Source organism: Lemur catta, chromosome 13 (genome assembly GCF_020740605.2).
Source record: "Lemur catta isolate mLemCat1 chromosome 13, mLemCat1.pri, whole genome shotgun sequence".
Classification (NCBI taxonomy): domain Eukaryota; kingdom Metazoa; phylum Chordata; class Mammalia; order Primates; family Lemuridae; genus Lemur; species Lemur catta.
Window position 1 is genome coordinate 59,287,935 of NC_059140.1, and position 25,963 is coordinate 59,313,897.

The window sequence follows — 25,963 nt, forward strand, 5'->3', positions numbered from 1 at the left end:
GATAATGATAACCTCACATGGTTGTTCTGATGATCAAAACTAAAGTGTTACTCATTAAAAAGGGAGCTTTTAAAACCTGTTATGTGCAAAATGTTGTAAAATGTATGGTTTCTATTTCCAATAGCCTCTAATTTCAAAAAGTATATGATTTCCTGCACTAATAATGAGAGATAATGCTCCCTAAATAATTTGCATGACTTAAGAGTAATAGTCCTCCCATTTCTTTTTCAGTCAGAGCTTTTGTGTTTGTAAAGAGCACCTATATTATGCCAGGTATTTTTAGTACAGTATTTCATTTAGTTCTCCAAGGGTACTGAGAAACTGTGCTCATTTTAAAATGGGAGAAACAACTTGCCCAAGGTCTCAAGGTTAATAATAGAAGAGCAGAAGTTTCAGCACAGTTCCCTTAAACAGCACATGCCATGCCCTTTACTCTTCTTGCTTTTGTTTCTTCCTTGCTTAGTTTTCCAAGAGAAAAATACTCCTAACTCTCTCTGAGAAAGCCACTACATAAACATTAGTCCCTTAACCTGGGGTGGTTTTGCTGAAGTTCCCTGCCCTTGTTGGCTGGTCTTAAAGGCCGACACTGACCATGGCTCCCCTGTCCCCCTGAGCTCTCGCAGCCTTCTTGACTGCTGATTGCTTTCTCCCTGATGGGTACCCAGCTTGGTGTTGAGCTGCCTGTGTTGGAGTTCCCTCCACGTCCATTGGCCCCAGATCTCAGCACTTTGCTTTGACTTGAGATTCCTGCTATTCAGTTGCTGACAGCCCTGTCCCTAAGATCTAGAACTCAGTCCTTGAATCTAAAGTGGCTGAGGACCTGCTACCTGCGCAGATGAAGTCTGCTGATGTATTCTCAGGGATCACAAAAGCTAGATTTCCCCACCCTTTGCTCTGCTCACTTGGTAGGAACCCCACATTTTACCATTGCTTTAATCACAACTAAACGTGTTCCATTTTACCTTAAACCTAGACCCAATTCTGTCCTCATCTGGCCTAGAGGACAAAACGCTTATGCCCCTGTTATTTTTCCCCCATCCCCTTCCCCATTGCTACCTCCTTCCCAGGCCCAATATATCTTTTTTTTCCCCTGCATTTAAGGATTTATATTTTTATAATTTTGTTCTATGTTGGTCTCTTTGTTAATGTAATTATGAACAGTTATTAATAATTTTCTTCTCTCACAAGCAACAAATGCATATTGTGGGAAAATAAAAAAAAAATAAAGCACATCTATAATCCTACCACACATCAAACAAAAACAAGAAAGGATAAACACATGGGATTATGGAATCCGACTGCCCGTCAATAATCACTAACCACTTTGGGGTATACTGTGCCACATTTCTTAATTTATATTTATATAACATTTACTTTTTTTACACACCGTGTTTTAAAATATGCCTTTTCACTTATCGTCTTTTTAGGCTCCTTACAGATCCAACATATTTTAAATAATTTTTAAGGTTTTTTTCCTCTTGATATTGTATGAAATGAGGGCGGGAGAGCAAGGTAAGATCATTTGTGTAGTTTGCACAACCTAGTTGTGGTCTGTAAGAAATGGAGAACATCACTCTATGCTGCCATATGAAGAACCACGAAGGCCATTCTCACTAAGACAGCAGGGATAGTCTAGCCAATGTGGCTAAACAACAGTTTGGTGTGCTATGGATCCTCTTTTTTTGTGGTCCATATAACTTTTAGAAAGTGGAATGGGGGCTGAAATTTCCATTTCTTGCTTCAGGTGCATTGTTACTCAGATGTAATCTGTTTATGAACTTACTTCAAGTGTAATCCTCAAGTAGCAAGTCTTTACCCGGTTATTTCTTTGGGAAGGTTTGTTAGACTCTAATATGCTCCATACAAGATCTGGCTGGGGCAGTGCTGCAGCTCTTTGCTTCTCCAACATGAGAACTCTGCCTGTATTTTAGTGGGCTGTATCCCCCACGGATGGTAATCCATGTCCTCCAGATGCTGTGTCAGGAGGGAAGGAATATCCCCCTATGCTTACACTCTGTGCTGAGAATGGACCTCTGGCTGCCCAGAAGCATGAACGCCAGAACTGACGGAGAGACACCAATGTGGTAGATTGTTCCAAAAATGGTGGCACAAGTACATATATTTCATTTCACATGTTCTTCTTACAATGCTTCTGACACTTCTCCTCCAGATATGTGGGGGTCTATGTTCTGTACCTTTCAATCTAGGCAGGGTTTTGTGAAGGTTCCAACCAATTCATTTGGTGGAAGTGATGCTATGTGACTTCTGAGGTGAGTTTATAAAAAGGATGTGCTTTCATCTAGCTCTTTTTCAACACATACGTTGAGAGCCCTGATCTTATATGTAAAAAGGCAGGTCAGCTACCATGCTGCCACCATGCCGGGAAGAGTAGTGGAGAGGGCTCTTGGAGATAGAGAGGGATACTCAAGGCACCCCAGTTGTGCCAGCCCTCAGCTGTTTGAGTCTTCCAGCATCAACCGCCAGACCTGGGAGTGAGCTAAGAAAATCTATAGGTCCCTGGCAGAGTCAAAAGTAAGACCCCTCCAGATAGGTGGCTCCACAGGGCATGAATTACTTCAGTGGAAAACAAGTCCCACTGAAGAGGAGTTCAGAGTAAAACATTATAGTGCATACAAAGAAACAAGCCACCACAAATGTGACTCAGCAAGTGCAGCAAATGAGAGAATTTACACACTAGAAACTATAGATGATAGAGCAATTTGAAAGACACTTCTAAATAAATGTGTCTAACATGTTTAAAGGGATAAGTGAAAAAAATAGACTCTAAGCCAAAGTAAGATGTTATGAAAAAAAGAATGGGTAAATTTGAAAAAAAATGAAATGAACATTCTAGAAATACAAATAAATAAAAGTTCAATAAATATATTACAAAGTAGACTGAATATAATTGCAAAGAGAATTAAAGAATTGGATGAGAGATCTAAGAAAATTACTCAAGACCAGTACAGAGAAGCAAAAAGATGGAAAATATAAAAGGAAAACTAAGATATGTAGGATAAAATGAGAAACTTCAACCCATATCTAATAGGGGTTCTAGAAGGATAAAATAGAGAAAAATAGATAGAGTAGGGGTGGGGAGGGGAGTAACATTTGAATACATAAGGGTTGAAAAATTTCCAGAATTAAAGAAGGACTTGGGTCCTCAGGTTAAAACTCATACGAAGTCCTGAATGAGATATCTGAAAACAAAGTCCACCTAGACACAAAGCAATAATGCAAATATCAACTGAAAAAAAAAAGAAAATATTGAAAGTTACTACAGAGACAAAAATCTATAAAGTGATAATAATGAGACCGACTACAGACTTCTATTCACCAGCAGCAGATGCCAAAAGGTAATGGAATAATCACTTGGAAATGTTGGTGTTAATAATGTCAATTTAGAATTCCCCATAGCTGATAAAATCATGATTCAAGAGTGTAAGGGAAAATAGGATGACAGTGATATACAAAGATATAGAAAATTTTACTCACAGATGTTTGGTGAAAGAACTCCTGGAGAGTGTTCTTCACCAAAACAGAAATTGAGTCATAGAGTTGTGGCTGAGAGAGTGGACTCATTTTCCTGCTCCTTTGCTGCTAGGTGTGGTCATTCATGTAACTAAGTTCAGGCCATCAGTGTATGAGCAGATGAGAAGTGTGTCACTTCTGTGTCTAGGCCTTAAGAATTTGGGCTGTGCTCCTTCATGCTCTCTCCTTCCTTCCTTGAGCTGAACTCCCTAACCAGCTTCCACAATGTAGATTAGGGCAGTGCCCTAAGAGATGGGATAGCAATGTGGATGGAGAAAAGGAGTCACCCCCAACAACCTGGACCTCTCGCCCTGGTACTGTTCTATGAGAGAGAAATAAACGTTGTGCGTGTGAGGCAGGGGAAAGGATTTCTTTATTATAAAAACCTTTCTCCCTAATTGATATGCCTAGTAAATGAAAACAGATTAAAATAGACTACTAAAAGGTAGACTCTCAGAATGGGTCAAAAATATAAAAATTCAAGAGTTATTTATGACACACTTAAAACATAATGACTCAGAACGGTTGAAAATAAAGAGATGGAGAGATATACTTAGCAAACATTAACAAAAAGAAAGCAATTGTTATCATACAAAAAGAATTTAAGGTGAAAAAAATGGATAGGCGTCTTAGTCTGTTTGAGCTGCTATAATAAAATACCATACACTGGGTGGCTTATAAACAACAGATATTTATTTCTTACAGTTTTGGAGGCTCAGAAGTCCAAGAACAAGGCTCTGGAAGAGTTGGTGTTTAGTGAGAGTCCACTTTTTCATAGTTAGCCATCTTCTCACTCTAACCTCACATGGCAGAAGGGGCAAGAGGTCTCCTTGGGCTTCTTTTGTAAGGGCACTAATCTCATTTATGAGGGCTCTGCCCCCATGACCACATCACCTTCCAAAGTCCTCACTTCCTAATACCATCACCTTGGGGATAAGGATTTCAACATATGAGTTTTGTGGAGACATAGACATTTAGACCACAGAAACAGGCAAACATGTAATGAATGAACTTAACTAGGCAAACTGGGTTAAGCCCTGGTTTTGCAATTTATACAGCAGAACCTGGGGCAGATTGCTTTGTTCTTTTCTAGCTTCAAGTTTCCAGCTCTATAAAAGATGATAAAATATTTGTTTTTGCAGTATTGTGAGAATGAAATGAGATAATATATGGAAACTGATTTTCTATAACCATAAAAATATAATTCAAACTATATCACATAATTAATCCATTCAACAAACATTTATTGAGGACCTACTATATAATCAGGAACTAGGAAGATGAAGACAAGTTAGTCATAATACTTGCCATTAGGGAGATTATACATAAAAACTGAGTTCAATGAAGTCTTCTAAGGCATTATAATTGGGGGAAGGGCAGGCATTTAGTGTAGAGACGGTGGCCACATCTAACCTGCAGCAGGGTCAGAAATGATTTCATAAGGAAGGTGAATCCTAGGGTGACTATTGAAAGAGGAGCAGCTGTTCGGACAGGCTGAGTAAGAGGGAGGACATTCCATGTGACGGGACAGCATAAAAATAAGTGGCCTGATAGGGAACTGTGTGCAAGGAACTGAAGGTATTTAATGAGACTGGCGGAATAGGCATTGATTGGCTCAGCTATTAGAACTTTACCCTGCAGGCAATGGGGAGCCATTGGCAGGGATTGTCCAGGGAACGATTTGCTCAGTTTTGTATTTTAGAAGGCTTCCTTTGGTCGTAATGTGAGAAATGGCAAGGGCAGAGGTGCAACCAGCTTAGAGACAGCAACACTAACAAGGAAAGAAATGCAGTGTTTCCGGGGCTCGCAAGGGGCCTGAAACCAGGGAAGGTGATAGACAAGAACCATGGTGCGTAGATGGCAGACAGTGGGAGGGAGGAGGAGGAGCCTGGGACAATTTTCAGGTTTCTCATTTGGGTGACTAAGAGGATTGTGGTGACATTTACTGAGAATGAGACTAGAGAGAAAAGCCAGCTGGCAGAAAAGTTGACTTCTGTTTTAGTCTAGTTGAGTGTAAGGCCTGTGGGACATCTTGGTAGAGATTTCTGGTAAGAAGTTGGCTTTACAGAACTGGAGATCTGGGGCAGGGATGGAAATGTACGGGTTATCAGCACGTGGTTGGTAGCTGAAGTCATGGGAGAGTCTGGGTAGACCACTCATTGTGCCCAGGCGATATTAGAAACAAGCCAAGGGCTGACTATTTATGCACCGCAAGCGGTAAGAGGCCGCTGAGTAAGAAAAGGTTAGAGAACACGGAGAGTGAAGTGTCACAGGAGCCAAAGGAGGGGACAGTTCCAAGAATAAAAATCTGGTTAACAATGACAACCACTGCAGATAGGTCAAGTGAGATGATAATTGGAAAATATCCAATGGTTTAGGGAACTTCCAAGACCAACAGGTGACTTTGGCAGTGTCGTCTTGGTGGAATAGGAGGCACATAAGCCGATTTGCAGGATCCTAAAGAATGAGTGGGGCTGGGGGCAGACTGCTTCAAGCAAGTGTTTTTGCTCCTTTGGTTTGTTTTTAAAATTTGTGACTGCATTTGACACGTTTAAGGGCTGAGAGAAGATGCGCACAGGAGGAACCTGGAACGCAGGACAGGGAATAACCTGTGTAGAGTCAGTCACTCTTCGATTGGAACTAGATGGAAACCGTCTTCGATGCCTCTTATAAGATGATTCGAAACGCTATTTGTAACGCTTTTTCAAAGGGCAGGAGGAGGCGCCTTTGCATTTATTGAGCGCTCCCTGCGACCCAGCCCAAGCCCCTAATTTGAATATGGTGCTAAAATTGGAAGGCGGATCGACTCCTCAGCAGGTTTTCTTTCCACGAAACTGTTAACCATGAAAAATGAATAAAAGAAGCACTCCCTCAAGTTTAACCTCTCCCGCAGATGGCAAGCCATCTGCATTCCTTTTAACGTCACAGAGAATAAACCATCCCCGGCGCAGCTTGCTCCCGAGGGTGGCTGGAGTGCCGTCGTCACCCCTGCACTGCTGCTGGGGCGGGTCACTGTCCAGTGTGATTTCGTTTAAGCCTCAGCACCCAGAGGAGGGGAGGCGCCTGCAGCGCGCGCGGCCGGCGCCGGGAGAGAGCGGGCCGCAGAGAGGGGCGCAGGGAGTCGTCTCCCGGGACTCGCGGCCACCGCCGCTCCAGTCGCCAGTGCGGCGGCCGGCCCAGCCCGGGCTCTCTCGCGGCTCCCAGAGCACAAGGCAGCGGCCGGGCGCCCGGCCCCCGGGGAGGCCGCTCCTCTTCGCGCGTCCGCCCGGTGCCAGTGACCACCCGGCGGCCGCTTTCGGTTCCGCGCCTTATAAGGCCTGACAGGGGGGTCACGTGCGCCCCGGGCCGCCCGCCGGGAGGAGGGGGAGGCGGAGGGGCGGGGAGCGGGGAGGAAAAGGGGAGGGAGCCGGGGGCGGAGGAAGGAGCGAGGGGCGGATTCTGCTGCCGTGGGAGGCAGCGGTGGCTGTGGGGAGCGGACCGCTGGGAGCCGCGCAAGGGAGCGGGACCGAGGAGGAGAAGGAGGAGGCGGCGGAGGAGGAAGGGACCGGCGCGGGGGCGGGAGAGCACGGCACGGCGGAAGGCGGAGAAGGCGGGAGGGCTGGTGGCTGGCCCTGGGCGGGAGCCGGGGCGGCGGCGGCCAAGAGGGACCCGGCGACAGAAGCGCATCAAGCGGCCCCGGCGGCAGCGGCGGCGGGGGCCCGGGTCCGCGCGCCCGGGCGCCCGGCGGGCGCGGGCAGGCGCGATGGAGCCGCAGCACGTGCGCCCCGCGCCCAGTGCCCGCAGCCCGGCGTGGGAGGAACCGGTGGGTACCGCGCCCGCGCCCACCCCCTCCCGCTTCTCCTCTGCTCCCCCCTCCTGGGCCCGGTTCCGTTCAGGAAATGGCCCGGGATGAGGTCCCCAGCTGCTTCCCAGCCGGGACAGCGCTTCCTCCGCCGCCCGGGCTCCTGCTCGCGCGCCGCCCGGAGCGCCTTTGTCCGGCTGCCCGGGGCTCTCCCCGAGGGGCTGCTGGCGAACCGCTGGCGGCGGCCCTCAGGGGACCGTTTCTGTGTCTCGTCGACTTCTGAACTTTTCAGTGGCGTTTAGAGCGTGGCGTGTAGGGGGGCGGAGAGGAGAAGCCCGGCCGCGCGGTCGGCGCGTGGGGCTGGGAGGGGACCGGTCCTCCCTCCCGAGACCGCGCCCTGGCCGTCACCTGGGCGCAGGTTCCCAAGGCCCGCCGCTGGGAGGCCGGCCGCGGCGCGAAGCCCGGAACCGCGCCTCCGACTCGGGCTCGCCGCTAGAGCCCCGGGCTTTTCCAGGGCTCAGGGGTTTTGCCGGGGACGAAGCGGAAAGCTAACTTCGCTTTCGCCTGGGATTTCGCTGCACACGCAACGCGGAGGTTGGGTAATGTTAGGGGCCGAGAGGAGTGTGTGTGCTTGGGGTGTGTGTGCGAGGATAAGGAGGAGGAGACCCGGGGCTTTGGATTTGTGCCCTCAAACTCCTTCAACTTCCTTCTGTCTTCCAATTCACACAGTCAGAACCATCTCACGTCCCTCCAGGGGTCTCACTCAGAGCTCTGTAATCCTATGTGGGCCGCCTTTTCCCTGGCCTCGAATTTTGGCTCTCCATGCCCTGCCTCGATATTGCTGCTCCGTCTCGGTTGAAATTCTGAGCCGGTCTGAAAAACCCGTCTGACATTTCTGGCCTCACTGGGGTTCCGGTCAACGTGTTCGGATGCTGTTTTCCCAGGGACTCCGCGAGTCTGCTCGGGCTGGCCCTCTGCCTGTTGAGAGCTTCTAGGTCAGGTGCCAGGGTTGGTTCTCCTTTTTCTTTTCTAATATGTACACTCCCAGCTCCTTTGCCCGGGGAGCGTTTCTCTGCCTGTTTCCTGACCTTTCAGAAGTGGCCTTCGACTCTGATCCATCTGCATCTGCAGCTGTCTTTGCTTTTTTGAATTTGAACATGTTGTTAGGTTATCCATCTGCTCATATTTCTTCTATTGTGGTTATCACCGGGGATTAAGTTATTCTTGAGTTAAAAATACAATCCAATTTTGAAGTTCAAATCAAAGATCATTGAGAACTGAATTAAGGGACCTGTTTTATTTTTAAACTTTTCTATATGAAGTCTCTTCTGAACTTGGATACTTTAAGAGCCTGTACCAATCACAGTGGAAAATACCCAGTTATACGCATTTTCCTTTAGGGTGCTGATGCCAGAACTACTTTGTTCCTAGAATTAGGATAAACTTTTTTTTTTTTGCTTTAATTCTCAAAAGTGACAGGAATTAAAATGCTCATTTATTTTCCACAGAAAACATTCAGCACCAGATTTGCCACTGGAGATTTTAAAACTAGGGCCCTCACAGAAATGTGTGAATGCACTGTGACACTCTCTTTAAAAAATTAGGTTTATTTTCTTTAAATATTGAAGACCTTTTTATTTGCTCAAGAAATATTTTTATCCAGCATCTATTATGTTCTAGGATTGCTGGAGAGCAGTTAACGACAGGGACACAAAGCCTTGTCCTCAGAAAGCTAGCATTCTTAACTAAACAAAATGTCTTGTTTCATATATGTTAATGGAGTACATTTAGAAAGTCCAAAAAACAGGTTCTGAGATCTCAGGTATCTGGCATAAAATGATGGTTATGACAAGTGATTTTATTCCAAAGCCTGAGAACTACTAAAAGGAATCCTCCTTTAAGTTTTTAAAAAAGACAGTTATCCAGATTACCAAAAAGTGGCATATACGAGATAAAGGAGGCATACATTAGGGAAAAAAAGACTATTTAAATGTTGAACCTTCAGGCATTTGGAGCTAAGGGAGGAACATCAGCTTAATCTAAATATGTTTTGAAGGGACACAGAATCCATTAAAATAAGGGGTTCTTGGCTTTTTTTGGGGTTAGTGATCCCTTTAATAATCCGATCAACACCATGGGCTCTTTTCCTCTCAAAAATGCACCTATGTGGCATACACACATGCACACATTTTAATAAAATTTCTAGGGAATCACAGATTTCCCTAAAACCAATCTGTGGCTCCTCAAAGACTCAGATTAAGAACACCTACTTTGACTTGAACTCCATTAAGTACGTAGTTATTTAAAATCTGCAATTCAAATATAGGCAACTTAATACTTTACCATGAAAGTGTGCTCATTTATGAGGGCTGTCTTGAAAGTATCCACCCATTGTTAATATAATGAGACCATATTCCATGGCTGGATACTTCCCAGACAGCCTTCCTATATTCATGAAAAGGAATGTTCAATATTGAACAATATTTAATACCTTCAGTGTTAAATCTGTCCAATAATGAACAGATCCTGTTGCATTATCCCTTAAGGGATAACATATGGGTGTATATACATAACAGTAGCATACATGTAAGGATTTACTCTCATTTTTTGATGGGACCTAAAACATGATGATGTGATTCTGCATGGGATTGTTTAGACAGAAGAGTAAATAATCTCAGGGATTGATGCTGACAGCAAGTAAATACAACAACACTTCTTCCTTCAAATGCACCCATATCTGGAGCTGAGAGGCACTTGCTGGACTTCATGACATTCTTTGTGTTTAGAGATGAAGATATTTAGTTAAGTGGGAGCATTTAAATAAACTATCAACTTTATCATTACTCTGACTAGGCATTGGGCCTAAAGAAGATAAATGTTCCCATTTAAGTTTCTGTGTATTTTCTTTAATGCTAACTTTGAAATGTAATTAAATCTTAGTGGAAATAGAGGCATTATCTAAATTTCTAATAAATTACACAATATTTTGGTGATTGGCATGGGTGGGTAGGAAGATATTTAGCCAAACAATCCTGACTCATAGATAATATCCTGAGGGGAAAATGGCTAGTTAGAATTCTATCCAAAACTTTAAAAATGCAGGAGTATTTATAAAGTAAGGTTTTTCTGGTTGTTGTTTGTTTTGAGACAGGGTCTCCCTCTGTTGCTGGGGCTGGAGTGCAGTGGTGTCATCATAGCTCTCTGCAACCTCAAATTCCTGGGCTTAAGCGATCCTTCTGCCTCTTCCTCCCACGTAGCTGGGACTACAGGTGCGGGCCACCATGCCCAGCTAATTTTTCTATTTTTTGTAGAGATAGGTTTTCGCTCTTGCTCAGGCTGGTCTCGAACTCCTGGCCTCAAACAATCCTCCAGACTCAGCCTCCCAAAGTGCTATGATTATAGGCATGAACTACCGCATCTGGCCGTAAAGTAGTTCTTAGTGGATGGAGGCTGGAGTACACTTTACATATTAAAATTTGTTTTTATTTCCGAGTGATTTTATACTAGTTAGTTCTGATGAAACTATTTGGGGCTAATAGAAAATTAAGAAGGAAGGAATTTCAAAGGAAAAGAGGCCAAAATATAAAGAAGAGGTTATAAACATTTATGCACTGGGTGTAGATAATGAAAGGTTTTTGCCTTGGGTGCAAAGATGACCATATGTTTGTGCAGTTGATATCACAATTAATCCCAAAATCTTTTTCATTCGAGTAACAACTAAGGAAATTTTAATAGGGTGAAGTTTTGAATGTTAAATTCTGAACATGTAACAAATAGTGTATTAAGGAAATCGTTCTAAAGTTTTAATGAAAGCAGTCTCCTAAGGCCCGTACTTGTTAACCTGCAGTGTTCTTTGATTCCTTGAATGATTCCTTATTGATTAGGAATGTAAGTCCTAGAACATGACAGTTTTTAAAGTACGTACTTGAGTTCTTCAGCATATAAAATAGAGCATTCTGTATGTTTATGGTGTAATAATGTTATATGAGATTTAAATGTTGCAAATGGGTAAATACCTCTATGGATAATAATACAGTAATATTCATAAAGTTGGTATCAGCATGAAATTTGGCTGTGACTTATGCATCTTCAGTATAATAGGCTTTTTTTTTTTAATGGGGCAGGAAACCCTATTAAGTAAAAATCTAATTGAGGAGCAACTTCACCTATTTCCATTTCATCCTGAATACAGTGTCTACACAGTTTATGTTCAAGTTTTTAATAGTGTGTTTGTGATATGCTATGTTTCAAACTGAGATTTCAAAGTTACAATAATAAAAGAAATATGTAAGATGCATCTAAGAAATGATTTGAGAATCTGAAAACACCAAGGAAAAGTAATTCTTACAAATCAAATAAATAATATACCACATATTTGAAATTTGTTTCAATTGCCATTTTGAGCTACATTAAATTGGTTAAAAATATTGAGAGATCTTGATGTTGCTGTAATATTTTTAAGGAAGGTGAGGTGCATTGTAGGTATACAGTGCACAGATTGTATAGTCACTCTAGAAACTTCTAGCTTACAGATAAGACCTGAGAAGAAGCTGTGGGTCAGGTATCTTAAATTAGGGATGTCTTGAAACCATCTTTCCTGAAAGTAGATGATTGAAGAAAAGAGGGTTTTTCATGAACTGCCTGTTGTAGGAAATAAGGTGACATTCCTTCATTTGCCTACTCAGGAAATTCATCCTGAGTTTCCAAAGTGCTAGGGACATTGTAGAGCAGCAATCATTTATTTAACACAAGCCGACTAAGATTGGCTTTGCTTTCAAAGTCACAACCAAGTTTTAGAACTGTTCAGGAGTCTTCGAAGAGCAGAGCTGGCTCTGAGGTTAAATCTTTGTAAATAACAAATACCTTTACTTTGAGGAATTAATTGCCCTGCTCTGGGATATGAAACTGTTTTCAAGTGTCTTTAAGCCATCAGTGTTGAAATCAAAAAGTGAGAAATGTAATTCCTCCTCTTCTTAAAATCACAAAATCACCCTGGTCATTAGACAATGCCTTTGGTTTAATCACTCTCTGCCTGAATTCTGGAAAATGTTGCTATATAAAACACGTAAAGTAATATACATATATGATAACTGACAAACTGTGTTTTGTTATATATAGCGTGGTAACATGAATAGAACATTAGTATAGTAATCACATGATTTAGACTTTGGTCCTAGTTTGTGATTTGGGGCCCTAGTTTCTTTACATTAAAAGAGAGGGCTGAACTAAGTTTATTCTTTCAAAAGACCCTATACTAGGTGTCTTTGTTTGCATCACTAAACCATTGGACTTGTCAGTGACCAAACAGGTAGGTAGAAATAAACACCATTATTTTGATTATTTTTCTTTTTAAGAATTTCCAGCAATATGTTATTTGTAGACATATTTATAGAGCCATAAAGGCTCTTAAAGTTCATTTTTCCCAACTCCTTCCTTTCCTGAAAAAGACAACTAAAGCTGGAGAAGTAGCCTCTATGTTAGTATTAATTACATGGCAGCAATCTCCTGTCTTTGAAGATTTAAACTAAACAGCACATTATCACCTTTTAATGAATTTAGTCTACAATGTGTACAATATTGGGATTGCATACTTTTTCTGAAAACCTCGTAGAACTGTCAGCTCTAACACAGAAATCAAATTTCTTGTCAGAATAAGGTTGCAACAACAAAAGAATACAGAATCTTAGTTTGGAGGAACTCGAAAGGTCGTGTCAACTGAAAAAATAAGAAAGGAATGGGTGTGAACATGCTAAAGAAATTGAATGCTTTATTCAGGTGGAGAGACTCCACAGTCTGGCAGGGACTTTTTGCCCTACTTAAAATTATAGTTAACACCAGTTTAGAGTTCTCTTTGGATGACAAGAGGGATCTGTCATTTTAGCAGCCTCTCCCCGCGCCCTCCCACCCCTGCGGGGGTTCTTTGACGTTAAGCGTGCGAGTCTGCTGTTTCCAGGTGCCCGCGCAACCAGCTCGCAGGGGACGAGTTCCGAGCAGTGGCTGCAGCCTGTTGATCCCATTTCCTCTTGCTCTAGTCCGGGTTAGGGAGTGGCTCTCCCAGGACTTCCAGCGTTTTTTGTCTCGGGTACTGGTGTTCACATGGCTCGAGTGCATTGTTTTCTTCCAAGCAGTCTCGGTTAGCGCTTCAGCGCAGACCTTTATTGTGCATTCTGTCGTCTTGGGCTGCGTGTACTCTCTTGTTGCTGCGCTTTCTCCACGCCCTTCCCAGTTTCCTGTTAGCCGAGGGGGATCGCTCTTTCTGAACGAAAAGTTCTCAGAGCGGAGCTGAACCTCCCGGAAAATGCTCTTCTCTTCCGTGTGCGCCGGATGGGGGTGGGGGTGGGCCAGAAACTAAACACCGCGGTCGGGAGAGCAGCAAGGACCCGAACCCCCAGGCAGAGGCGGGAGAGGTATGGTCCTTGGAGTGGGGCTGGGGACAGAGGGTCGAGAGATAGACAAGGGGCAGCTCCTGACCGACCATGTCAGGGGCAGTGGAGACTTTTATTTAGCCGGGACCGTGCGGCGAGGCCCAAGAGTCACTGGAGAGAGCCGGGTCCAGGAGGTGGCGGGTGCACCCCAGGGTGTCGGGAGGAAGCTCCAGGTTCTCGTTCTTCCCGCGGAGCTGTTCTTGCTCCCGCTGCCCAGAACCCGGGGTGGGAGCATCGCCACTGCCAGACCTGCGGCGGGGCTGGCCGCAGAGGGTTCCTGTCTCCCGCACCCTCCCGCCCATCTGCGGACCCAGACCGTCGAGGGAGTGGGTGGGAGATTGCCCCAATCCCTCTGTTACCCCGGTCACTCTACCCGCTCTGGTGGCATTCTGGGTCAGGTACCCTAGAACATCCCGAGGCTTGGTGCGCAGGGGTCCCAGGCGGGTTGCGGTCCGGGATCCCGGGACCCCACCGCGGCCGCTGCTCTGGCGGGAACCGGGCGAAGGAGGCCGGAGGGCCCCTGCTGGGCGTCCGGTCCTCGGCGACCCTCCCCCTGCGGGGGTGGCTGGGGGAACGGAAGATGGCGGCGGCGGCTGGGCGCGGGGTTCCGGGCCCGGCTCGGGCAGAGCCCACCCCGCTGACCGCTGCCGCCGCCCCCGCCGGGCGGTGCTGTGTCCCTGCAGGAGTCGGAGAGGATGGCCGGGGCCGGCGGCCAGCACCACCCTCCGGGCGCCGCTGGAGGAGCAGCCGCCGGGGCAGGCGCCGTGGTCACCCCAGCCGCTACCTCGGCGGGGCCGGGAGAGGACTCGTCCGACAGCGAAGCGGAGCAAGAAGGACCCCAGAAACTGATCCGCAAAGTGTCCACCTCGGGGCAGATCCGGACCAAGGTGAGGCGGGGAAGGCGGGCCTGGGTGAGCGTGGAGAGCGGGAGGCGGCGGGGCTGGGAGGTGGAGTGAGGGCGCCTGGGGCGCGGGGCGCGCGCCGGGCGGTCCGGGGAAGGTGGGGGCGCGGGGCGGGCGGGCCCGGGGGCGGAGCGCCGGGAGTTGGACCGCGGCGCTGAGGCCAGGGATTCCCGGCGGGCGCGCGGGAGGCGGCGAGGGTGGGCTTGGCTGGCAGGGGCGGAGGAGCCCTGAACCAGCGGCTCGGCAGGAGCGTGGGAAAAAGCTGAAGCGCAGTTGCGAGTTCCCACTTAGGGAACTCAAAAGGAGTGTTTTATTTTTTCCCTCCCTGCCGGTCGGTAGAGTGTGCGCGACGGCAGGCCGACCGGCCAGAGCTGCGTGCGGTGCGCCCCGCAGCCTTCCTGTCCCGCGGGGCAGCAGTGTGCCCCTCTCTTGGCCCACTGTGAGCGGGTGGGTGGGAGGCGACACCTTTCCCGCCCCTCTGCCTCCTGCTGCCATCTGGAAGGCAGAAGCCGCGAGGCAACGCCAGTGGTAAATGGTGCTTGCTGTTGCACCGCACCCTGCGTGGCGCGAACTTGTCAGTTACATCTCTTATCACGTGCACTGATTCTCAGGGAAGAAGGTGAGGGCAGTAGGGGAATTTATAGGAGAACTGTCAAATTTAACTACTGGTTCCCAGTCTTCAGTTATGATCCAGCTAATTAAAAAAGACAAATACTCTCTTGATCCCCTCCATAGGTGTGTAAGATGGGACCACCTCGGGGAGAGGTAGGCTGTAGGATCAGCTCAAAGCCCAGTCATTTTTAAGACAACACTAGTAGTTCTTGCTCATATATCCTGAAGATGCACCAAAGGGCCTCTACGTCTGACAGATTGTGATTACCAGTGGCATCTTCAGTCCTGGTTGATTAGCGGCCTGGAATGGTATGTGTGGCGCGCACACACATACCTATACACACACATATACACATGCTTACATACATATGTGTATATATGCTGTCTCTTTATGAAGCATTTATGCGTAGATATACATAGGGCCTTCAGCAGAACGAGTTACACATAGAGGTCTAAAATGTTTCTTAAGTGAACGACTATGTGTATGTACAGATTGAATATCCTTATCCAAAATGCTTGGGGCCATAGCAGTGTCTGGAATTTTTTGGATTTTGGAATACTGGCATATACATAGTGAAATGCTTTGGGGATGGGACCCAAATCTAAACACAAAATTCATTTGTGTTTCATATACACCTTATACACATAGCTTGAAGGTAATTTTATGTAATATTTTTAATAATTGTGTGCATGAAGTAAAATTTTGCCTGCCTTTTTACAGTGGCTAGTCACCTGAGGTCGAGTGTAGAATTTTCCAGTTGTGGCATCATGTTGATGCTCAAAAGGTATTGGATTTTGGGAGCATTTTGGATTTTGGACTTTTAGATTAGGGATGCTAAACCTGTAGTACATACTTACATATAGTGCTTCATATATATGCATATTATCATTAAAACACAGGTAGTACTTATTTTAGTTTCCTTTAAAATCCTTAGGATCATAAAACTGTTGGGTAGGCAGTTTAGGTTTGAAGTGAAAAAAGGCCACTAACTTAAGTAATTACCTTATTTGAAGTGTTCTTTGTTGTAAGTACTGGTTAATGTTTTAAATAATTTGAATGTTGATAAAGGACATTAACTTAATTGTGGTATTTGAAAAATGTCCAGACTTTTTCTTAATTGAAAAAGTAATACATGCATATAAAACATTCAAACAGCAGTAGAGGACATACAGTGATGGGAGGGTAGCCAGTGAAAAGTAATCTCACTCCAGACCTCTGGTCTCACTTTTAAGAGGCAGTCATTGTTGACATTTTCTTTGTGTGCCTTCTGAAACTTCTATGCACATACAAGTTGTGTGTGTGTGTGTGTGTGTGTGTACAAATTATTATATATGGATATCTTTTTCTTTATAAAAATCTGTTATATATGGATACTTCTTAATAAAGTGCTAATGGGAACATTCTGTAAGCATTCTATGTCTTGTTTGGAGATACAGTATGGAGATCATTTCTCTAATGGTATATATGAATCTACTAGATTGTTTTCAATGATGTTAGATTGAGCTATATGAAATTGCTTTGTCAGTAGGTCAAAATTGATCAAATAAGGAAAATTTCCTATGGTTCAACCTAATATGCTATATCATCATTTAATTAACCAGTTCTCTATGGACAGAAATATGGTTGTTTTAAGACAACACACTAATTTCAGCTTTTTTATAATGGATGTGATGACTATTTAAATAAAGAATAGGACTGGTGTGCCTTTCAAATTAATGTGACTTAATAAAGTCTGCATGTATATTTTAGTACCCTCATCACGTCCCTATACTGTGTACTTTTTGTTCGCCTTTTCATTTTCCATATTTTTCCTGGTTTCTTTCTATGTCCTTGCTGACTTCTCTACTATTTTTAATCTTTCTGTTTTTAACTTTTTTTTCCTTTCTCTGTAGCAGGTAAGTGGAATTTCAGGTGGTCTCACCTAGCTACCCCGTTGCTAAACACTAGATGGTTTTGTAGCTACCTTTATTTCCCAAAGGCAAAAAGTTGCTTAGATATAAAAATGAAAGTGGTGCTGATGTGGGAAAGCCAATAGAGAGCCATAGTATTTGTCCTATCTCTTCTTCCTCTTTACCCTTCTCTATTATTCCTGAGTTTGTGGATTTTTGCATCAGACATACTGTTGTAGAGAATTTTACAGGTATTTACTGAGAATGAGACATTTTGAAACAACACTGATACCATCTCAGACCAATTGGGTTTTGAACATGAATGTACAGAAGGTCTGGTATGCTTTTTGTTGGTCCATGATTACTGTAATCTTTCATTTTAAAGGAATGGCTGGAAGAACCTTGGTCAGGCTTGCAGACTAGGATTGTTCAACCACTGTAAACAGAATGATGTATACAAATGACTATTTCTGCCATTGAGTTATCTTGGCTAAAGTCTTGGAGCTTCATATGTCAAAAATAGTTCCTGATTAGATTTATTGTGTTCTCATTTTTTTTGACATTCATGTATCTTCTTACAGTTAATTTTGTATAGTCATAAATGAGACTGTAAGTTTAGGTAAAACATACCTAAACACTGAAATGATATTAAGAACTTTGCAACAACGTTATGTCTGGATTAAGACATCTCTTTAAGCTCAGCAAGAATAATGATCACATTATCAATTGGTATCTTGGTTTTAATTTAACACAAAGGATGTATAAACTCCTGTACCTTTATGGTAAGACAGTATATGAAAATATTGATTTGTGTTTTTCATTGCCTTATGAGATGCAGTTTGTGCAATTAAAACATTATCTTTCACACAAACTCTAAATACAGTAGACTAGGGAAGACTTGCTCAGTGTTTTTCAAATTGTAGGTGGCAGCCCATGTGGGTTATGGTGGTTCACATCCAGGGTTTAAAGCACAAACAGAATAAATTAGAAAATATCATTTAAGATGTTTAGCTACAGTTCTGGGTGGAAACGTTGGAATTGGGTAATGATCTAAACAGGATGGGAAAGAGAAACATGGCCAGAAGAGTGTTAAGAAATAAGAATAAAATGATATTGACAGGTTTATTGTTAGAAAATTCAGTGTGAAATGAGAGGTAAATAGGAACTTTTAAATTTTGATAGGTGATGAGCAGAAAGAGATCTCAAATAATAAATTCATTTAGGGCAGAAGTCGGCTAACTTTTTCTCTAAAGATCCAGACAATAAGTAGTTTAAATTTTGTGGGCCATAATGTCTCTGTCAAAATTACTCAACTCAGAATGGTGGCTAGGAGGTAGGGGATGGGACGGTGGAGTGATGTTGGTCAAAGGGTACAAAGTTTCAGTTAGGGTGAATAAAGTCTTATTGTACTGCATTTCGACTATGGTTAATAATAGAATATTATGTTTTTGAAAATTGGTGAGATAGCAGTTCATAAATGTTCTCACCACGAAGAAATAAGTAGGTGATGGATATGTTAATTACCTTAATCATTTTACAATATATACGTATGTCAAAATGCCATGTCACATGCCATAAATATATGTAATTTTTGTCAATTATACTTTAATAAAGAAAAAGAAAAAAATTACTCAACTCTATCATTGTAGTGTAAAGCAGCCATAGATAATACTGAAGTGGTTGTGTTCCAATAAAACTTTATTTAAGGACACTGAAATTTGAATTGTGCATAATTTTCACAGATTAAGAAATATTATTGGCTAGGCAAGGATTATTGGCTCATGATTGTAATCCTAGCACTCTGGGAGGCCAGGGCAGGAGGATTGCTGGAGGCCAGGAGTTCAAGACCAACCTGAGCAAGAGCGAGACCCCGTCTCTACCAAAAATAAAAAAATTTAACCAGGTGTGGTGGCACGTGCCTGTATTCCCAGCTACTCGGTAGGCTGAGGCAGGAGGATGGCTTGAGCCTAGGAGTTTGAGGTTGCAATGAGCTGTGATGACACCATTGCACTCTAACTGGAGCAACAGGGTGAAACTCTGTCTCAAAAAAAAAAAATTGTAATTATTATTATTATTTTTTTAAAAACCATTTAAACATGTAAAAACCTTTTAGCTCATTGACTATATAAAATCAGGTGGCTGGCAGGATATGGCCCAAGGATATGGTCTGTGGGCTGTAGTTCGTTGACCCGTATTCTAGAAGATGAAAAAGATGGTATAGTTAGGTTTGCCAAGCATTGCAAAGTTAAGGTGCTGCTAAATACGATCAGTGTTCAAGGGACCAAATAAAGCTAGATTTCAATCCATTTTAAAAACCTCATCTTTGTAGAACATTTTATTTTTAGCTTGGTTTGCGTCTTTACTTCCATTTTAATGTGAACTAAATATAGACTGGAAACTCTGACTCTCAGTACAGTAATATATGGTATAACAGCTTTCTTTCCATTTTGATTACAAGTTAAACATGATATCCCGTTATTAAAGATAAGAGACATAATAAATAATTTACTAAACCTTTACCTATAACTTAAGATGCATTATTTGAAAGTATCTAAATTTAGAAAGCTTTCACTTAGATTAGGGTTGTACATTTGCTATTGTGGTGAAGTGGTGAAAGATTATATGAAACTGCTATTATAAAGGACTCGGGGCTCCTTTCTGTTTCCAGGGTGCAGTGTTTCACTTATATTGGATTCATTAGGCTTTACTTACTCAGGAAATGTGTTTATAAGCCAAGGCTTTAATTAAAGAGAGTTTGTTTTACATCTAAGAATAGACCTTTGAAAAAGACCATAACATGTTAGTACATTACAGTTTCCCTTGGTAAATTTGTTTGGTTTTGTTGGGTATTGAGTATTTTACTCTGTAACTATTTAGTCACTTGAAACACATTTGTATTTTTGATTTGGTTAAGTGGCTTAAAATGGTCAACAACTGCTATCGATAATAGCTTTAATTTAGGATGGAATGTACATTGTTTCTATTTTACATAATTGTTTTTTTCCCCGCAAATGAACATATACGGTCATAATTCCCTCCCTCCTGCTTTTTGTTATGAGGCTATTTGGAAGACTGTTACAGGCTCTTGTTTTACACTAAGGAAATCTGATTAACTTTACCATGTGTGGAGCTGGAATCTCTTACCGTCTCACTCTGCCATTTGAGTACTAGCACTTTTTCAGACCACCAGAATGTAATTTAGTATAATAGATCTCTTATTTTTTTTTTTTTGAGACAGAGTCTCGCTCTGTTGCCCGGGCTAGAGTGAGTGCCGTGGCGTCAGCCTAGCTCACAGCAACCTCAAACTTCTGGGTTTAAGCAATCCTACTGCCGCAGCCTCCCGAGTAGCTGGGACTACAGGCATGCGCCACCATGCCCGGCTAATTTTTTCTATATATATTTTAGTTGGCCAGATAATTTCTTTCCATTTTTAGTAGAGACAGGGTCTCACTCTTGCTCAGGTTGGTCTCGAACTCCTGACCTCGAGCGATCCACCCGCCTCGGCCTCCCAGAGTGCTAGGATTACAGGCGTGAGCCACCGTGCCTGGCCTTAATAGATCTTTTTAAATATAAGCTTGGTGCATTTAATTCAGAAGTTTAAAAATACCTTTCTACTTAGCATTTTATTGTTTACAGAACAGTTTTATATACATGATCCTATTTACCTGTGGCATAAAATTACCCACATTTTACAAACGATAAAACTGAGACAAAGTTGGAATATCTGCTGAGTAAATGGCAGAGCTGGACCTCAAAAGCAGGCCATCTAACTAGGGGACCCGTGTCCCTCACATAGTGGATTCCAGCGGGTGGGTTCCAAATGACTTGCTTTCCGTGGTGCCATAACTTCTTGGGCTGTGAAACTTTAATCTGCAGCATGCAAAGTGTGTGTGTGCAGGCAGGCTGCTACACACGTCTCTTGGCCTCTCTCCCTTCCCCCTGCCCTTCCCTCTCGCCCTTAAATTTCCCTTTTCTTCTCCCCTCTTTTCTTCCCCTGCCCTTATTAATTTGTTTAATCCATGAGTATATCTCTCATCAATGTTTTCGGTTTCATAAATGCCTTTTTGCCATTTGGATCCTGTGTTTTTAGTGACAAGTATAAGAGTATACATTTGAAAAGTGAGTTTTGGCATAAAAAACTTCAGCTGAAATTTATATTAATTTTAATTAAAATTAACAAAAATCATCAAGTCATTTAAAAAATATCTTTAGAAGGACTTTTTTAGAAGAAAATACTTGTAGGTACCTAACTTCAATAGGTTTTCAAAGAAAGTTTCACTTCTATAAGGTAAAATGCTATTTTTAAAAGGTCATGATACAGCTTTGAAAAGGATTATGTAAAGTAACTTTCCACATGGCCTATGAAGACATATTTGAGGAGAAAAGAGGAGTAAAATTTATTTTTACCTAGCTAAGGAATGAAAATGGACAGGTTTTTTTTTTTTTTTGGCCTAGTTTTCTCCATCTGACTATTTTATTTAGATAAGAAAAGGTGCAAGAGTTTGTTGAGCAGACATACCATTTTGAATTGGATTATTCATTCATACTCTTGTAGTACTTGAAAATTATGTAATATTATACTATGTGATATTTATAAGTATGTATACTGTCTGTGTAGTTTGCAGAGCACAATGGTAAGATGAACACCCATGAATCCAGGCTCAGAATGAGAACATTTTCAACATCATGCATCTTCCTGTGTGTTCCTTCTCAGTTTCACTCTTTTTTTTTTCCGTCAGTTCACTCATTCAAAAAAATATTTATGGTGTTCCCAGCACTGTTGTAGGTGCCAGGGCTAGAGCAGTAAGCGAAATAGACAAAACTCTCTGCCTTCATGGAGCTCACATTTCAATGCAGGGGGGATTTATGGACTCATCAATATGTAAAATGCACAGTACAGGAGAAAATGAGAAGGATATAGTGAGAAATAAAGCGGGGCTGTGAGAGGAGGTGGAGTGGGAAGGGATCTCAGGCAATGAGCCCTGTGGACCTCGGGGGGAGGAGCAGTCTAAGCAGAAGGAACATTAGCTGCAAAGACCGAGACAGGAGCCACAGTGAAGAGGGCAGGGGGGCTGTAGTAGCGTGGGGGTGGGGGGAAGCAGGTAGAAAGTTGGAAGTGAGTTAATGGTGTCAAATGTAAGATACCGTAGAGTGTCAAAGGCAAGATACCATAGAGAAGGGTTCTTAGCCTGGGGTTTGTGCATCCCTAGCTTGTTTGGGCTTAAAAGAGTCCCCTCAAACTTTATGCCTGTCTGTATGCCCCTCGGAAGACCAAAACCATTGATTTATAAAGAGAAATTGCAGCTTAGAAAATGAAAGATGAAAAAAATATATATTTATATACCATAAGTCCTCACTTAACGTTGTTGATAGGTTCCTGGAAACTGTGACTTGAAATTCTGAATAACGAAACCAATTCTTCTTATTTTATTTTATTTTTTGAGACAAGAGTCTCGCTCCGTCTCCCAGACTAGAATGAAGTGATGTCATCATAGCTCATTGCAACCTCAAATTCCTGGGCTCAAGTGATCTTCCTGCCCCAGTCTCCCGAGTAGCTGGGGCTACAGGCATGCTTTACCACGCCTGGCTAATTTTTTCTATTTTTGGTAGAGATGGGGGTCTCGCTCTTGCTGAGGCTGATCTCAAACTCCTGACCTCAAGTGATCCTCCTGCCTCGGCCTTCCAGAGTGCTAGGATTACAGGTATGAGCCACCGCATCTAGCCTGAAACCAATTCTTTTTCCTCATCAATGTTATAATGAACAGAGGTTGAATGAAAACATTATTCGCGGACCTGCTGTACATTGTTTTGTTAAAGTTGCAGTTTCTGAGAACCTATTGGTGATGTTAAGTGAGGACTTAACTGTACACATGATATAATTCTACAGTAATATTGAATTCTTGGAATGTAAACCATCTGTTGTCATTGTCATGTGGAGAAATGCTAAAATTGGAGGTAGAATCAATGAAACGAAGTGACCAGCAGCATGGAATACCAAGGTTCCTCGGAGCAGCTAGGTAGTGTTGGGTTTGATTCTTAGCTCTTTCATGTACTATTACGTGACCTCAGACATGTTACTTAATGGGGCAGAGAATGCTGAGCTCATGAATATCTGTTTCTCCTTTTCTTCTTGGCCCACCATTAGACTTCCCTTCGTCTTGCAGGTGGATGGGGCTATTTAACAATTCTGGCCAGTGAAATACAGGTGAGAGTGATGTCTGTCACTTAGCCTCTAAAGCTGTTTGTGGGACTCTCCACACTCTATTTCTTCCTCCACCTGCCAGATAGATGTAGATTATCCAGGGGAAGGAGCCTGGATCCCTGAATGACTTTATGGAGCAGAGCCCTCTGTGCACCTTCCTTGACCCCCATTAGCCACATTGGATTGTTACATGATGGGGACATAGACCTTTATTGTGTTAAGTCCCTGAGATTTGGGCATTGTTTGCTACAGCAGTTCGCGTGCTCTTACCAATACACTTCACTCTGAACTGTGGATTTCTCATTTGTAAATTGGATATAGTGATTCCTACCTGCTAGAGTAGTAATGATGGTTAAAGAAATACACTTTTGTATCCATAATTATTGAGATTATTTTTAAAAATTAGTATAAAATGCTAATAACTCAGTTACTTCTGATACATGTGACTTTTAAATAATTTAATAAGTAGTGTATATAGACCACTATGCTTTGTTGACTGTTTAAGTGTGTGATGAAAAAATAATGAGAATGAATGACCACTTAGAGGTGGTGGTGGAAATAATTGGCCAGGTTGGCTTTTGGGAGCTTTCATGGCCAGATCTACCTTATTCTGAAATGATCTTTCTCAGATCCTCTTTGTCTGGCCTTCTTCAACTTTTGTTTACCCCTCAGTGCACTGCAGTCTGGCTTTGGCCCTAACCACTTCATGAAATTTCTTTTGAAAAAGTCCTTAATAATTTAATTGCTAAAATCCTGTAGTCTCTAGTTTTCAGGCAACCATTTCTTGCCAATTTGGATGCTATTGGCCATTTTCTTCTCTTATCTTCTTTTGCTTTCAAACTTCAAAGTTCTCTTATCTTTCTTATTGCCTTTTTACTGCCTCTCAACCTCTACCCTGATTCCTTTTCCTACTGCCAAATGTTTTTGTTTCCTAGGAGTCTTATTTTAACTGTTTGCCTCTTCCTTAGTTGATCTGATCAGTGAGGTTAGGCTTTGACTACTAGCTCCATCAGTCTTTCTGTGGCCTGTACTTCTCTCCTGAGATCTGAGCCGGTAGGTCCTATGCCTACTAGACATTTCCTGTAGTGGGTCTATAGCCATCTCAGCCTCAGTGTTCTCAAGCTAAACAGATTTGTGCACAGTTTCCCCACCCTTGGCCAAGTTTGCTCCACAACTTTTATATCCTATAAAAGGAATTGCCTTTTAGTTAACCTTGACCTTTTGTCTTGCTAATCATCATCATTAATTCATTTGCTTTCAGTGAATATCCATTTGGTGCCTGCTATGGCTAGGCAGAGTGCTAGGCATTGGGGATTTAGCCACATATAAAATAGACATGGTTCCTACCTTCATAGAACTCACTCACTGTCAGCCGTCACCAAGTTTGGTCAATTCCGTATTTTTATACATTGTCTTATTTAATCCTCATAATAAAACTATGAGGTAGGTAAGTACAATTATTCTCCCTATTTTAGAAATGGGGAAACCAAAGATTAGATAAGTAACTTTCCCAAGGCCACACAGCTATCAAGTGACCTGTTTGAACTATTATGACAGACTGTCCCTTTTCTGCATGTGTTAATATCTCTCATGAATTCATCTCACCCTTTCCGTTTGCTGCTTACCTTAACTCTAACTGATGCTTACCCATTTATCTTTTTTTATCTGTCATTTCGATTTTTGCCATGGATTTCCTCTCTGGTCCATACTCTACTTCAATGCCAGGGTTATCTCTCTAAAAGAGATTTTATATGTGTGTATATATATATATATGTATATAATGTATATATTATACATGATACATTTTGCATAAGCTCTTAGACATTGCCTGTTACTAGTGGGATGAAGTCTAAATTTCTTAGCATGGCTTATTAGGTCTTTCTCAACTTGTACTAAACTGCCTTTCTATTCATTCAACTAATATTTATTGAGTACTATTCTAGATGCTGACATGATAAAATAATATAAAAAGCTCTGGTGTTGGCCGGGCGCGGTGGCTCACGCCTGTAATCCTAGTACTCTGGGAGGCCGAGGCAGGTGGATCGCTCGAGGTCAGGAGTTCGAGACCAGCCTGATCGAGACCCCGTCTCTACTAAAAATAGAAATAAAAATTATCTGGACAACTAAAAATATATACAGAAAAAATTAGCCGGGCATGGTGGCACATGCCTGTAGTCCCAGCTACTCGGGAGGCTGAGGCAGAAGGATCGCTTGAGCCTAGGAGTTTGAGGTTGCTGTGAGCTAGGCTGACACCACGGCACTCTAGCCTGGGCAACAAAGTGAGACTCTGTCTCAAAAAAAAAAAAAAAAAAAAAAAGCTCTGGTGTTATAGAGCTTATATTCTACCAAGGAAGAAGTTAATAAACATATAAACAGACACATTTATATAATCCAGCAAGTGTTCATAGCAGAGAAAGATAAAACGGTAAATGGAGAGTGATGGAGTAGTGTGTGTGTGTGTGTTTGTGTAAAGTATTTTGGTTGAATTGATCCAGGATGGACTTTCTTTGATAAGGTAATATTTGAACAGAGATCTCAGTGAAGTGACATGACGTAGGCAGATGTCTGGGCTCAGAGCACCCCAGGCAGAGCCAATGCCATAGTATTCCACTTGTGTTTT

General features: G+C 42.7%; 1 protein-coding gene across 3 annotated transcripts in view; it reads left to right on the forward strand.

The window, feature by feature from the left end:
• Positions 1 to 7,296: 7,296 nt before the first annotated feature.
• Positions 7,297 to 25,963, forward strand: part of DGKH (diacylglycerol kinase eta) — a 159,938-nt gene continuing 141,271 nt past the window's right edge. For 2 of the 3 annotated variants that reach the window (XM_045566816.1, XM_045566814.1), the window contains exons 1-2: positions 7,297 to 7,333; positions 14,421 to 14,624. In XM_045566816.1, the coding sequence (XP_045422772.1) occupies positions 14,433 to 14,624 (192 nt within the window). In that variant the 5' untranslated portion in view covers positions 7,297 to 7,333; positions 14,421 to 14,432. Of the gene's footprint in view, positions 7,334 to 14,362; positions 14,625 to 25,963 lie in introns of those variants that run through there. The other variant, XM_045566815.1, reaches the window with a different exon arrangement.